The sequence below is a fragment of the Clarias gariepinus genome, chromosome 16 (assembly GCF_024256425.1).
Source record: "Clarias gariepinus isolate MV-2021 ecotype Netherlands chromosome 16, CGAR_prim_01v2, whole genome shotgun sequence".
NCBI classification, from domain to species: Eukaryota; Metazoa; Chordata; class Actinopteri; order Siluriformes; family Clariidae; genus Clarias; species Clarias gariepinus.
In genome coordinates this window covers 8740130-8757500 of record NC_071115.1, presented here as the reverse complement: position 1 = coordinate 8757500, position 17371 = coordinate 8740130, and the positions used below count along the sequence as shown (strand labels likewise).

The following is a 17371-nucleotide window of genomic DNA, read 5'->3' as shown; positions in this document are numbered from 1 at the left end:
TCTCTAAGTACATATGTGGTAATGTATACATGTCTCAGTTTATATATGGCAATGTAGCCATGTCTGGATGGTGTCTAAGTTCTTTTTTTACCAAATCCAAATGCATGTGCACTACAGTAACCCAAATAATGACGGCAGAGTTGATTGGCAGCCCTCTTCATTTAACTCTATTTTCACATGAAAAGGTTTCTGCCAAGAGTCTGTCAAGGTCATGATGCAGACCTAAATAGCTCCTTCTGCATCAGACATCCGCTCTAATAGACTCCTAATGCTACTGCTGGGGCAAATCACCTACAGTGCCCACCTGCCAATCACATGTCACCCACTCCACTGCACTCTGGGATAGTCAGCCACATACATGCTGAAATATTTATGAAGGAGCTGAATTATAAGCAGACTGACTTACTGGGAAGTTTTGTTTGTTTGGACAGGAAGTAATCATGGCCTTGATTGAGACTGTGTGTAGAGACGATTGCTTGTGGTAACTTGGAAAAAGTTCCTTAAGCCTGCTGTCACACTAGGCACCCATCTGAATGCTTTTAAATAGTCAAAGTACATAATGGGAGCCCAAATGAGGACAGCATTAATCTTGTTAGTGAGATTTACTAAAAATATTTCACTGATGATATTCCTAACAATAACAAAATGTGTTTTTTTTTGGGGGGGGTGATGTGACAACCTGTGTTAACTCACTGCATCAGCTTCCTCATCTCCAGAGTTACACAAATCTTTATTTAAATGATGTTATGGTTCTTTAATGTTATACGGTACAGCTAGCAAGCCAGGCTGATTATTGTTGCTGACGATAAGAACTGTCATTATTTGTCTTCATTTTGTCAGATTTGTATGATGTTATTGGTTCATCACAACTTAAAGGTCTGTTTTTGCTTCATTTGTTGGTTAGTCGCCTTGCACCTCCAGGGTTCGGGTTCGATTCCCACCTCAGGTCTGTTTGCATGGAGTTTTCTTGGTGGGATTCCTCCGGATATTCCAGTTTAGGATCAGCAGATTGAGCTAATTGGGATTCCCAAATTGCCCATAGTGTGTGTGTGTGTGTTTATGTGTGAACATGTGAATGTTAACTGGAGGTCCTAAAATGATGTAAAATGGGAATAAATACAATAATAATCACCAATGGTCTCCACTGTCCCTAGTTGGACTACAGAGGTTCCTAGATAGATGGATAGATGGATGGATGGATGGATGGAGATGTGTGTATATACACTACAGTTAACACACGGATAAACAGCTTTAAAAATTCTCGCATGTGCCAACTGATGACTGCAACGTGCTAACTGAACCCTAAAATAAATAACACACTGCACCCAGTCCACACATTGAGTTTGGTGTTAACCCCATTTAAAATAACTTTATATCAGAGCAGACTATACACATACTGTGTTAAGCCTTTTTTTAAAAGCGACCTCAGTGACATAATTGTGACGCTTCTGTGATGCTGAAGTGAAAGCAGAAGGTCAGCAACAAGCACACACTGCATTAAAACTTAAATGTGCAATTCTTTTATAAAAGGTTTCTAATAAAAGCTGCAGAACTGGCAGGGTTTTGAAACATGAAATTGTTGTGTGTTTGTGTGTGTATGTGTGTGTGTACTGTATGTGTGCACACATGGTTTGTTATAGTACGTTGGCAGGAAGAGGACACAGCTGTCATGGCTAATGTGTCTGTGTCCAAAGCTGCAGGCGTACACACATACACACAAACACACACGCGCACACACACACACACACACACACACACACACACACACACACACACACACACACACACACTCATACACAAAGCGTACCAGAAATATATTTATTCAAGCACTTATGTATCAATTTTCTCACTATATATATATATATATACTGTATATAACAATTTATGCTGAAACTGATGTTTCATGTGAGTTTTTAACATTTTTCAAGATGCACACATTGTTTATTGTGTATAGTGTATATGTAGTGTATGTGCGTAGAACTGTACTGTATGTAGTATGTATACTGTATGTAAACAGTTTAAATGCAAGTGGTAATAAATACCGTTTTCAAATTTCCACTTATTTTCCTCCGTCAAACAAACCTTTTAATTTATCTATCTTTTAACTTGTAAAAAATATGAAAGCCAATCGCATGGCTTCTTTTTGTCATGTGATCAGTTGAGCTTAAGTTTAGTCACATATCGACTGAACGAAATAAATAAGTTTGATAAAATTTTGGGGAATGCTGAAGCCAAGAAAAGAAGAAGAAAAAAATAATAATAATAAACAGTCTGTTCCTACTATATAAGTTTCCCCAGCAGTCATGGACTTCTGTATGAGATCATTTTGTCAATTACTAAAGTGGAGCTAAAATGCTATTGGTGTTTTGTAAACAGAATTTATATATATATATATATATATATATATATATATATATATATATATATATATATTTGCAAAATATTCGTAAGACCCACAGACAGATGTACCAGCTTGACCAGAACCGTTGCTTTCCATAATAAAAGTTAATTAAATGGCCAAATAGAATAGAAATATCCAAATATGCTTGAATTTCTACTTGCCCTCTGTATATTTTATATTTCATGACAAGTAAATGTTTGGGCTGCGTCCTAAACACCAGCCTACCCTCCTATGACAGAGAAGAAAACACCACAACACAGCCCACTTTATAAAGTGTTTTCACGCGCGCACACACACACACACAAAAACAATAACCTTGCAATAGCATTTTTTTACCAGAGAGGGCAGAATTCCAAGATCCTCCATGTTTGTTTAGGTAAGCTGAGTGAGCTTTTTGGTATGCTTTTGCCAAAGAATGAAAAATACTTTACAATTCATCTCATACAAATAGCATTAATTAAAAGAGGGTAAAGATTATTCCTTTGCGAAGAAGATTAAAAATAAAAGGAAGTGTATGAAATGACTTTAAATAAAAAAAAAACATAAAAAAAATGTGGTTAAATAAAAAAACATTAAAAATCAAAATAAAAAAGTCTTTAGTAAATCTATGATGTTGCTTTAATCTTACATACTGTTTAGCAATCTGAACATATCGAAAATGATAATCGATACAAATTATAATTCCTTTTAAAAAGATTTAGAAACATATGTCGAATCAGAATTTCAAGCCATTATTAAAGGAATTTGAAGGTTCGGAACATCCTGTTCTCGACAATCCGGTCACAATGATGCACAAGATAAATTATTGCATCTGAGTATTTTTTATTTTTTTTATTTTGCACTTTTTTATGATCCGTCTCGACCAATTTTACCAGTTCTAACCTTGTGCCTCTAAGTGGTAAGAGCAATTCTGTAGACTGAGAGCACATTGACTGAGAGCGATCTGAGATATATTTGTGATAATAAGCGTCTGCCGAGCTGAAAAAAGGTATAATTAACATGGTGCTGAGGATTATCTCATTCAGAACATCTGTAGGAAGCACAAAAGAGGAAGGGGACATGGAGAGTGGGGGAAAAACTGGTGAATGCAGAAGAATAAGTGAGAGAGAGAGAGAAAGAGAGGGATGAGGATGTTGAAGGGGAAAAAAAACACAGAAAGAAGCGTCTGATTTCAGGCACGCGGTGTTCCTTTACCTGATTTAGTTCCTCACTTATCCTGCCAGGGCCTGTTTGAAAAGAGAGATGCTAATGTAACAGCGGGTGCCAGATTTGACCCAGCATACTTCGCTGTTATTACCCCCACCCACTCACACACACACACACACACACACACACATAGTTATTTAGATGGAATCAAGCACCGTGAAAGGAGAAAATAAAACCAGCTAATTTCCCCATATGTCCAGGTTAAAAGGCAGAGAAAAAGAAAAGAGAGAGAGAGAGAGGGAGAGGATGAGGAGGGAAAGAGAGAGAGGCTGATGATTTCACCCCTCCCTTCTTGTTCCATTCCTCCTTGGTGGATGTTTGGAGGGAGCAGTGGTGAGCTCATGTGGCCGTTCGTCTGCGCCGGTGCACAAGAGCGCACGCCACTGAAGAGGCGCGAGTGCCGAAAAGTCAAATAGTGTTCACTGTGATTTGTTTTGAGGGGAAAAAAAAAACAAAAAAACACTCGGAATAATCTGAAGACCTCCACAGACATGCTGATCGGTAGGAGACGGGTTGATATGTGTGTGTTTGTGTATGTCTGTCCACATTGTAAAAAAAAAAAAATCATTTAAATGTACTGTTTAAGATGTATATTATGATAAAAGAAAAAATTCCTTTACAATTATGTCTAAGTCGCTTGCATGCATGTAAGACGTCCTTTTGAGGGTTGCACCTCACTGACTGTGTGTATCCTAAAGCGTAAGAAGCTACGCTGTCTTTTTTTATTTCATTTTTTAGATGCATCTAATAGAATACAGAATATGAAACGCTTCAGGTGCTGCATGTTTGTCCAGTTCTCATTCATTTCGTTTTTCTCAAACAACACGTGAGACATCACAGGTACCCCGAATGATACGTGAAACATGACGGCACCATGGTTTAACCCTGGCCTCGGTACACCCTTCTGTACTGCGGATCTGCAGTTCATACCAGGCTACCGGTACGAAGGTGTGCCATCTGGGTGGCATCAGAGCAACCGTATGTGGACTGACTTTGTGGCGGTTAGAGGGCATCGTGTGCGCGTGGATGTGTGTTTATCTGTATGCATATGTATGTGTGCAAGACCGGACGGTGCATACGAATCGTTTAATGAGCGGAGGTGATGAAATGTAATGGGAGCAGGTGCGTTTCCTCTTCACTGACCTTGTCCGCACGGACATAAAGAGCCGAGCGAACAAAACAGAAGGCAAGAAAGGTGGGGTTTTTTTTTGTTTGTTTGTTTGTTTTGTTTTTTCCAAGCTGAGAGCTGGACAGCATGCCTGGGAGCATAGGAATGGCATTTAACATGCAACTAAATCGCTGTGTCTGTCTGTCTGTCTGTCTGACTAGGCCATTATCTTGCCGTCAAACCTTTAAATCTCTCATTTTCGGTGCAGTAGGGTGTGTATTAATATTGAACGTAATTAAGAATTTAATGGATTTATTTAACTGTTGTGGCTTAGTTGTTTTTTTTTTTAATACTATTTAATTATTTTATATATTTTTTCTTGTAGCAATAGCAATAAGTGTTGATTCGGCGTGTTTATCTCATGCCACATGCAATGTCGCATTTATAAATGCTCATAATTTTTAGGGTTTCTTTTGCCTAAAAATTAAAAAGTTAAATAAAAGCATATACATGCAATATATAGAAATTGTTATATAGAAATAACACTGTTTATATATATATAGTGTTTTTTCTTCTTCTTTTATTGTATATTTTTCCAATTTCGTATCGAAGTCTCGCTCTTTTTATTCGTTTTGTACAAACTCGCAGGAGGATAAACTGCGCATGTATCTGCGGGGCAGTTGCGGTGCTGGTTGCGGTGCTGTGCGGGTTTGGCCGCGTGCCGCTGCGGGTCAAACGGCGCCGCAGGAGCTCCGACTCAGCGAAGCGGCAAATTAAAAATGATCCCGGCCTGATTCCGCGCTCTCACTAAGAGAAAAGAAAACGCTTCATCGATGCGAAACCCGTCATTTACTTTTAGCGGGATTTATTCCTCTTTAACTGACACGAATTATAGCGAGAAGTCTTTCTGTTTTTAGTATTAAAACGGTTTAAGTTTTTTTTTTCTTTTTCTTTGACGGAACCGCAATGCTGAAAATTCCTGGCGCGTTTCCCCCGACAATTAGTCCTGCTCACATTCACCTCACCTCATCTGTATTTTACAAGCTTCATTCAGTCATAGATCATATTAACAGATCATCCTTTGATCCCGACTATTGTTTATATATACTGTTTGTTGTTTTTTTTTCTTTTTAACTGAACATGAAAGAATAAAAGAAATTGCGACATTTTCGTTACACATTTCAAAGAAAGTGGATAATCATTAATTTGGTATACTAAACATTTAGTTAAGAATATATATATATATTTTAAAGTTCAGTATCAATTTAAAAGCTCTGAGCTTGCTCTTTTTTTCTCTTATACACACACACAAGGTCGTTTTTTTCCTTTTTTTTTAAAAACCTACTTAATTTTTTTTTATTTTTACACCATGCCCTGAGGTGAGCACATGTACAGGGGAAATGAGAGCGTATACACCTGCAACACATTATGTACAGTATGTGTATGTGTACAGTTTACCAGACAAGGAGGGACAATTAAAGAAAGCATGTTATAAATAAATAATATAGTTTTTTTAAGCATATTATTTAAGGGGAAATTATATATATATATATATATATATATATATATATATATATATATATATATATATATATACAGTATAGTATAAAAAGAGAGAAAGAGACATAGGCTACAGTATAGACATACCTACAACAAATTATTATTATTACCCCATTATTGTTGAAGTGAAATTCATCTTCTAAGAAAGAAGATAAATATAATGAATTTGTTTTAAACAAAAATAGCAAATCAGTCCAAATATGCAGGATCCAGTAGTCCAGCATAATATTATTGTTATTATGAGTTATTTTAATATAATAAACAAATCTGAATAATTCCACTATACAAATTTGAGAGGATGAGAATTGGATGATGCTGGAGAAATTAAGAATTTTCTGTAAACAAAAATATTGCCGCAGTGCAAATCCGCCTGTTTGTGAAATAAAGCTCGTTTGCATGTAGGAGGTGCAGGCGCTGTATGTGTTAGTGGGCTAGTGTCTGCGGTTCTAGAAATCCAGATGTGGTCGGTGAGGATGTGGAGAGAGACAGAGGGGTAGAGAGAAGGACACAAGAGGCAGAGATGACGAAATCGGCGCTGCAGTTCATTCTAATTCGAGCATTTAGGGCTGAGAGGGAGGCGGAGTACAGGAGAGGTTTGGGGGTCATAATTCAAGGTCACTGCGTCTGGATAAAGCGATGCTCGTTTCGCAGTTGTTACGTCAGGTTTAGATCAAAATTGGCTGAAGGATCATTTTTTTAGAAAATGATTTTTGTTCCTGTTAGAGAGATTTATCTTTGTCATTTTGACCTTTGAGTTAAAAGAGGAAAATGTCTTTGTAAAAAAAAAAAAAAAGAGACAAAATCATAATATTACATTCTTCCTCACAAACACATACACACACCTGGAATCAAAAGGATTCCCTTATACTGTTTAAATTGATTGTGTCATTTTTATCATTTGCAGATTTTGCTGCTAATTTATTAAAGGATATTTCGATGCTTTATAAATAATAAATCATGAATTGAGTTCTCTTTATCTATATCTTACAGTCAGTTATTAAAAGACAAGGAATCGTAAAGAAATATATTTAGTACATTCAGCAGATTCTGTGCTTCGAATTTAGAGTATTTTTTTAGATTACTATTATGCAATTATAAAAAGAAGATCATTTAGATTTTATCTTTGACTGAGATGTTTATCAGGCTGATGTATTTAAATGCTTTTTGTTTTTGTTTTGTAAAATGTTTTCATGTGGTTCTTAAAAAGAAAAGATAGGATAGAAAATAAATATAGTTTTCTTTATTCTTATGTTTATATATATATATATATATATATATATATATTTTTTTTTTTTTTTTACAAATCTTCCTATTAAATGTAACATCAGAAAATATAACAAGGTTGAATATAATATTAATACAATATGCTTCATTTTTAATCTTTCAAGAAAAAAAAACTTGTAATAAATTTTTTTTTTAATTTCAGTAAAGCTGAATATTTTGAATTGATTACTAAAAATATTTTTAGTATTTATTACAGCATGTATTTTTTAATAAAGACGAATCAACTAAAATATTCCGTCTCAGAAAATGATGTATATACAAACCATGTAATAAACCAAACCAGACGCCATTTTGTCTGCCGATCTGTTTGGACAGTTGTTGAATGTTGAATGACTCAACGCACGAGGCCGAAACCCCTGGAAGACATTTTCACCCTGTTATTTCCCACCACAATAAAGAAAGTCTGATGTTTAATAAAAAATTTAAACTTTTCTGATATCCCGCTTGAAACACTTTCAGTCTTACTAAATAATAGTTCAATTTCAACATCGTGCCTGATGAGATAACTGTTAATAGCACCGTTTCATTCCTCTGCCTCTGCACTGTCCAGTACCATAGTGAGGTAAAAAACAGCTGGAGCTAAGCATTAAAATAATAATAGTAATATCCAAAGGATGGAGATTTTTAGTGCACCTTTATCTGGTCTCTCATCACATGTTCAGTAAAATCCGTAGAGGAAAATGTAGTCGGTGATTTATCATCATTTGGCATGGCGGAGGTTTCTGAGGCGGCTTAATCGCCAGACAAAATGGCGAATGTATGAATCCTGGATCATGTGACCGTAAGACATGATCACTTTTAAATTTCTAAATCTGGAAAAAAGGCATTGAAAACGAAATGTATTACCAACGAGCTTACTGTGTGTGTGTGTGTGTGTGTGTGTGTGTGTGAGAGAGAGAGAGAGAGAGAGAGAGACTCGCTTGTAGAACAGAGTGACTGACAGCACACGTCATTAAAACAACATGACATTGTGAGCTTGATGGGCCTGTCAGCTCACTGATGTGTGTGTGTGTGTGTGTGTGTGTGTGTGTGTGTGTGTGTGTGTGTGTGAAAGATAGAGAGAGAGAGAGAAGGAGTAAAAGAGAGCAGCATATGCTGGACTCAGCAGGGGTTATGATTGCCTTGAAATGGCCATCAGTGTAAGACGTGTCTGTCTGTCTGTCTGTCTGTCTGTAGCTTTGACTCCTTGGTGTGTGTGTGTGTGTGTGTTTGCGTGTTCTAATGCCCTCTATCTCATCAGACATATTTTGCATTTGACTCTGTGACCCTTTTGAGAGACAGATTATTGAAACACTAATGATTCGTGTCCTGATACAGTGTGTACAGTACACTCCTCATTTCTTTTTCTTCTTATTATTATTATGATTATTATTATGTTGAATGAATGAAGGAGAGATTACTGAACATGTATTTACTTATTGATCTAAGTGTACACTATGCACTACATTACAATACACTACACTATATTACACTATAATGCAACAATATACACTATAATAAACGACATTATAATATATCATAATGCAACAAACACGTACTATGATACACTGCACTTCACTACAAACAATGTAATGCAACAAAAATACATTATGATACACTACACTATTATACTGTATAATGCAACAATGTACACTATGATATACTACACTACAATATAATGCAGCAAAATATACTATGGTACACTACACTATAATACAACGTAATACACTACATTACACTACACTATAATACGCTATAATGCAACAACATACACTATGATACACTACACTACAGTATAATACACTAAAATGCAACAAAATACATTATGTTACACTACACTATAATACAATATTTTGTTGCATTATAATGTATTATAGTGTAGTGTATTATACATTACACTATAATACAACATAATACATAACACTACAATAGACTACACAATAATACACAATAGTGCAGCAAAATACAATATGATACATTACACTACACTATAATACACTATAATGCAACAATGTACACTATGATATACTACACTACACTATAATACAACATACTGTAATACACTGTGATACACTACATTACACTACACTATAATACACTATAATGCAACAATGTACACTATGATATACTACACTACACTATAATACAACATATTACACTACACTACAGTATAATACACTAAAATGCAACAAAATACATTATGTTACACTACACTATTATACTGTATAATGCAACAATGTACACTATGATATACTACACTACAATATAATGCAGCAAAATATACTATGGTACACTACACTATAATACAACGTAATACACTACATTACACTACACTATAATACAACATAATACATAACACTACAATAGACTACACAATAATACACAATAGTGCAGCAAAATACAATATGATACATTACACTACACTATAATACACTATAATGCAACAATGTACACTATGATATACTACACTACACTATAATACAACATAATACACTACACTACAGTATAATACACTAAAATGCAACAAAATACATTATGTTACACTACACTATAATACAACATAATACATAACACTACAATAGACTACACAATAATACACAATAGTGCAGCAAAATACAATATGATACATTACACTACACTATAATACACAATAATGCAACATACGGTAATACACTGTGATACACTACATTACACTACACTATAATACACAATAATGAAACAAAGTACACTATGATATACTACTCTACACAATAATACCACATAATACGCAATACTACACTACACTATAATACACTATAATGCAATAATACTATAATACATTATAATGCCGCAAAATACAGTACAATATAATACACTACACTACGTTGTTGTTGATCTTTCGGCGTCGCCACAGTGGACAAGCTTGGCACAGGTTTTACGCCGGATGCCCTTCCTGACGCAACTCTCCCGTATTACCCGGGTTTGGGACCGGCACTACACTACACTACACTACACTACACTACACTACACTATAATTAACTACTGTATAATGCAACTAAATACACTATGATATACTACACAACACTATAATACACATTTAAACTCCCTGCACATGGACCACAAGGTTGGAAAATCGAACCCGGATCCCAAAGAAACAGTGCTAACCACCTCGCCACCGTATACAACACGACAATACTCTATACCACGACATTTTGTTACTCGCATTAACATTTCTTATTTTTCCTTAGTCAGTGACGTGACATGATGACTCTCTCTCTCTCTCTAAGTACAAGGTAGACCGTTTGTGAGTTTGTCTGGGCTCGGTTTGAGACTTCAGTCTCATTAAGAGATCTTCCAATCCTCATACAGGGAAGCCATGCATCTGGACAGGACAAAAACACGCCTTTAGGAAGAGTGTATCGTCCGTGAAATGCTAAGATTTTACTCTGTTATTACTTTATGGTTGACGTGCAATCACAATATCGGAACCACTGTTGTCATGGAAACGCTTTGCCCTGTTTATTCCACCTGTACCTCGTTTTATACTGGTACATCATCATCCAGCACTGGTTCAGAGGAGCAAGCAAGAACGACTTTGTATCCATTTCCTCGATACTGAAGTAAAGTGCCGCTGCATCAAGTCAGACACGGGCGCTTTTTCTTTTTTTTTCCCCTCCTGTTCCGGACCATTTGCTCTTCTGTGTTTTCTAACAGCGCCGAGTCTTTTTCGCTGCCACACTTGCGCTATTGTAACCGAGCCCAAGGGACAGCTTAAAGAGAGTGTGTGACCGGTTTGAGCCAGCACAACAAAAATAGTTTTCTCCTGCCTACAACCTCTTGGCAAAGCCTCCCCTCGCTGCAGGGAAGGTGAGATGCCTGAGCCGTGTTCCAGCTTGCGCTCGTTACGCCAAAGCACTGCGGTCATTACGTGTTTCGATGCAAAGCCCATGCACTGGTGTGGTGCAGCATATCTAGTGTCCTACATGCTGAATGATGTGGAAGTTTACAGTAGGTGCTGAAAGCACAACATCTGGCAACCTTTAAAGGCATGACCTACATACAGGTCATTAGCATATCTGATTAACGCGCCCAGAAAATGTAATCGGCGGGTTGATGATAAAAAATTATGGCACCCAGGATCAGCGCTCTTATGGGAAACAAGCAGCTTTGATCCTGTGTAGTGCACTCAGTAGGGCGCGCGGGCTGCCATTTTGGAACGACTCGGTGCTAATGATTTGAGAGAAATGTGAACATATGTGAGCGCCGAGAATCAGCACCGAGCAATGATTTGATTTTGTGGCTGTTGTTGCTGTGTGGTAATATGAAAGAGAGAGAGAGAGAGAGAGAGAGAGAATAAATAGGGAGCAACATCACAGGGCGAGATGGATGAGATGATTGCGAGTCATTTTTGGCATTTTGAACAGACAGCTGGTTGGATAATAATGGTCCCCGAGTCAGGACGCCAAATCACAGCACAGGGAGAGAGACAGAGAGAGACAGAGAGAGACAGGGAGAGGGGTTACAAGGTGCATGTTCTTTCTTATTCAAATCATTTCCTAATATCCAGTGTGATGCAGGAGGCGGAGCTACAGTACAGAGTTAGAGAGACATGCGTCCTCTCATTCTCTTCTCTCATTTCCTCTTCTCTCATTCTCTCTTTCCTCTGATTCTCTTATTATCTTTCTCTCTATCAATTCTCTCCTCTTTTATTCCTTTTTCTCTCATTCTCTTTTACTCTCTCATTCTCTCTCCTCTCATCCCTTTCTCACCCCTCTCTCTTCTTCTCTCATTTTCTCTTACATTTAATTTTTTTTTTTCTCATTAACTGTAAATAAGTGTTTTGCAAATTCAATTCTTCCACATCTCTCTTTTCTCTTATTGTCTATTCTCTGATACTTTTCCCTCTCCACTCATCCATTCTCTCATCGTCTATTCTGTCATTCTTTCTTCTTTTATCCCTTTTCCCTTTAGTTTTTTCCCCCTAATTGGTCATTTATCCTCTAATTGCTTTTTCTCTCCTCCTGTCTCTCGTCTCCACTCCTCCCCTGTACTCCACTCTACCTTTTTCTTCTCTTCTCCCTTTTTATCTTCTTTTCCTTTCTCTTATTTTCACTTCTCCTCTATCATTTTGTTCTCTCGTCATCTTTTCTTGTTTCATCTCTTATTTTCCTTTTTCTTAAAACTTCTCCTATGTTCTTTTCTGTTTTTTTTCTTTTTTTTTTTTTTATTTCTCGTTTTTTCTTTTCTCATGTCCTCTTATTATCCTTTGTGTTTTTTCTTATAATCTCATCTTCAGTTTTTTCTTTTTCTTTTTTACTCTCTTTATTTATCTTTTACTGTTTTTCTTCTTGTTTCTTCGGCTCTCCTCTTGTTCAAGTCAAATCAGGACTTTTGATTGTGCAGAATAACAGAACTCAGTTATGAGACTAAAACTCCCTATATTTCTCTATATAATCCCCTGCACTAATGCACTTATCCCAGTGTTTCACTAGACCCACTGAACAGTACCGCCTTCTTCGAAAAGTTTGCACCATTCACACCTTTTCAATGTTTTCCCCGTACTGTGCTTGAAGTCTTCTGTAAATGTCAATCGCTTTTACCTTCACTCATGAAAAAAATGTCATCACAAGTCCCTGTTTGACTTGAACGCTCCTCATGGTTTCTCTTCTCCTCTCTGTTTGTCTTTTCACATTCTGATTTCTCATCTCTTGGTGTCTTGACTCTTGGATGAGAGTTTAAACAAACACACACACACACACACACACACACACACACACACACATACACAGAGTGGCGCTGATCGTTGCCAGACTGCAGTCAGGTTTCCGTCTGGTCTAGAAGCTGCTTGTATTGAGTATCAGACTGTTGGATGGTGGTTCAGGTCACATGGCTCCTGGTATTAAATCTGAACCGAAGCTTTAAGCCTCTGACGGATGGATCCAACTCCCAGCAGCTCTGATAAGACAAGTTCTCTCTCTGCATCACTGCTGCTCAGGATGGAGGTGAGGAACAATGAGGGGTCTGTTTACGCACTAAGCCATCATGACTGAGTGATAATCTCAGGAACAGAGAATCACTTATGACATCAGCGATGGTCAGGTTCATCTGCTCACCAAAAAGTCCAGGATCGTCACGTCTCCTAGTTTAAAACTATCAAGTGTGTTTCTGTCTTTGTTTAAAAACATAATCCTTTCTTTATAATGGTCTAAGTTAAGGAGTTCAAGCTTTCACAGAGTGTGAAGTCATTCAGACCTTTGATGCTCCCTGGCTGTTTCGCACATCGCTGTTTATCTCACGTGATATTTTGCGTCATTGAAAAATCAACAGCGGTTGAAAATGTCAGGTCTGCAATCAATGCGGATCGTCGCAGAGGGAAGTTTAAAAGTACCGCTGAAACAGAAATGTCACAGCCTGATCTTTCTCCATGATTACATCGTGAATGTTTAGTTAATGATTTTGTCCATTTTTTTCCTTTCAAACAAAAAAAACAAGTTTGTTCCATCAGAAGTCACGGCTCTGAATAGTGAAGCTGCTTAGTGGCGCTGGGAGACCGAATCGATTAGCAGTTTAATCCATTTTTGGTCAGTTTCAGAATTGATTCACGCTTTTATTTTTATTATACAGTGGAACCTCGGCATACAGACACCCCGCACTTGGTGGTGATCAAATGTTCTCACAAACATCTGTCGGGTCCTCGAAAAGAAAACTGCAATCATTTCTTTTTACACAGAAACATGCATCTACTTTAAAAATTGCATACTGAGGTTAAGATTTAGATGTTTAGAAGTTGCTGTGTTAATAGTATAGTCAGCGGAAAGTCCTTAACAGGAGAGAAAGACAAATTTGAGTGTGTTCCAAGAATCATGACGCTTATGGCTAAGGTGGGTCAGAGGACATGCCAGTCGTTCCTGTGAACATTTACCGAGTTTAACACCGGATCCTTGAAAAACGATGGATAACTTGTCGATAACTTGGAAATCTGTCTGTGTACAGTCCACACAATCATTCTCCAACACCACTCCCACATTACGAAACTCAGCTGGAAGTTATTGCCACATCCCCTGTACAGTCCTGACCTCGCTCCAAGCCATTTCCACATGTTTGGGTCATTAAAGGAACTCCTGGGAGGCCAGCGTTTCAGTCCCGAAGCAGGTAGTCTGAAGATGGCTTCGGCGTTACTGAGAAAACTTTCAACCTTGATGGTATCCAAGCACAGGTGAAACACTGGGATGAGTGCATGAGTGTACCTGTAGGAGAGGATTATATATGAGAAATCACAAGTTTCTGTTTATATATCTCGTTGCTCTCTCTTTCGCCGGCTGGATTAGAGATGGAGAATTCCGGACTGCAGCTTCAGTTACATGTCTGACCAAGAGAAGAGTGAATTTAAAAGGTCACTATGTGTTTAAGTGTCAGAGCGTGTATAGCTGATGCATTATGCATTGCTTACTCACATGCACTGTATTAGGCCAGCAACACACACATGCACACACACACAAGCAGGCCAGCAGTCAGCGTGATGCATGAGTTTCACCTTCAGGCAGTAGATGTAGACAGACAAAGCGAATCAGAGACAATAGAACTCGAGCTAGTGATGGAGGGAGCTGTCTCAAGTCTCTCTCTCACACACACACACACACACACACACACACACACAGTGTCTCTCAGCCCTTTTACTCTTGATCTTAAAAGAAACGCATTCAAGTCAGGGTTAAATGGATTGACGTATGTGGTCAGTGATCCACAGAAAATTATTACGCAAAACAAACATTAACCAGTAAATACATTCTGAATCCGTTAACTTCTTAAAGAGCAATTGGTGTTTAATTAAATTAAAAGTTATCATAGTCTTTACATTTACTAGAAAGATCTGCTGCTTCAGAGAGATACAATTGTTTTTTGACCAGTCCATTGCAGGGCACACAAGCACAAACACACAAACACACACACACACACACTCCGGGGCAATTTGTAAGCATGGGACCCAGCAAAGTCCACGCACACAGACCCAAGGTGGGAATCGAACCCTCGACTCTGGAGGTGCAGGAAATCCCTCGCATCCAGCTTCATCTCTATATATTTAGCTAAGCTGTATATTATTATTATTATAGGATGTTTATTAGCTGCAAAATTTGCCTAGCTGCTAGAACTCAGAACTTATGTTCAGAAAAAGCGGTCCAAGGACAACTGACAAAAGACGTCACTGTAAAATGGAAAAAGGCTAAAAAAAAAAAAAAAAAAATCTAATTAAAAATTGGAAAATCAACCCATCTCTCCAAAGTGATTTTGCTGACCGATGATTGGTTTACGCGAGCGGTCATCGCCGTAGGTTACAGCTGAGGACCTCAACTTCTGACAACCTACAGGCGCTCACATACTGTATTCACACACACGACACACAGCATACACAATCTGGGAACACCAGTCAGCCTTCACTGCATGTCTTTGGACGGTGGGAGGAAACCGAAGTACCCAGAGGAAACCCACCAATCACGGAGAGAACATGCAAACACCCCACACACAGAGACCAGAGGTGACAGAGGAAACTGCAGAATTTCTAGTGCAATATCGCGAACATACAGATTGTGCCTGTGTGTGTGTGTGTGTTAGTATTAGTCTTGTAGATGAAGGGCAGATAATCGGTCTGGAGGCAGCGCTGAGCTCTGGGGAGTGTTTATGGCGTTACACGGGTGATGGCAGGACCCGGGGCCGGTAATGAAGTCGCGCAGATGTGCGTGTGGAGATGAATGTCTTTAACTGACTGCTGTTATTCAGCATGACGCATGAGGCTTATTTAAAACAATTACACCCCGTCGCTGCCAAACCCCCTGCATTCTGATAAAGAGTGATGGCGTTTACATACGCAGCACACTCCAGAGAGAGAGAGAGACAGAGAGAGAGACAGAGAGAGAGAGAGACAGAGTGAGAGAGAGAGAGAGAAAGCGCTTCAATGGCAGGATGACCTTCAGTGACTTTCCTCCTAATTTATTTTGCTCATACTTAGATACAAAGTCTTTTTTTTAAGTATGTGTCTGTCTGTCTGTCTGTCTGTCTGTCTGTCTTCAAGCCCCTGAGTTGTTTACATCATGATCCTGAGATCCACATCCGCACCCCGCGTCTCCATCACACAGTAAAAGACTTCATTTAAACAGGAAATAAACAGCACTGAAATCACGTCACAACCTGTTATGTTACTCTGATTGAATGTGTGTGTGTGTGTGTGTGTGTGTGTTGGGGGGGTTGTGAGAGAGGTGTAAATGTGTGTATATGATCAGCATTGCTCTTTTTTTGATTCACTGCTGGAGGAAAAAAAACGTTTAAAGGAGCATCAAATGATCAGCGCGGCACATGTTCAGCCTCTAGCGTGATTTAACTGCTACGACGCGCGCGTGCGCACACACACACACACACACACACACACACACACACATCGCTCTGTCAGAGTGACACAGATAAAAACACTGCATGCGTCTGCATCGCTGCATCTCTCCTGCTGTTCTTTTGCTTTTTTTTCTCATTTTTTTATTCTGTTCTTGTTTCCTTTAGCTTTTTTTTTTCTTCATATTTTTTTAACATTTAGAATTTTTCACCCATTTTTCTTCTTTCCCGTCTATCTGTCTATCGTTCTAATCTTTACTTTCCATTTGTAACACTCTACAGTGCAACACTGTTTCCTTTTTCATTCCTTTCCTTTGATCGTATTAGTTTTTGTTTTGTTCTGTTTTTTTATTTCATGTTTTATTTGATCTTTTCTTTTCTTTTTTCTTTTTCTTCTTTATCTTTATCAAATAATTATACTTATTAATTTTCTTTTTTTATTTTTTATTTTGCCTTTTTGTTCTTTTACTTTCTCT

General features: G+C 37.9%; 1 protein-coding gene across 2 annotated transcripts in view; it reads left to right on the top strand.

The window, feature by feature from the left end:
- Nucleotides 1–17371, top strand: part of znf385c (zinc finger protein 385C) — a 96134-nt gene that overhangs the window by 44998 nt on the left and 33765 nt on the right. Inside the window, exon 1 of one of the 2 annotated variants that reach the window (XM_053515066.1) lies at nt 4059–4108. The exons of the other annotated variant lie outside the window; for it this stretch is intronic. Coding sequence (XP_053371041.1) covers nt 4099–4108 — 10 coding nt within the window. The 5' untranslated portion in view covers nt 4059–4098. Of the gene's footprint in view, nt 1–4058; nt 4109–17371 lie in introns of those variants that run through there. 2 annotated transcript variants of the gene reach the window in all.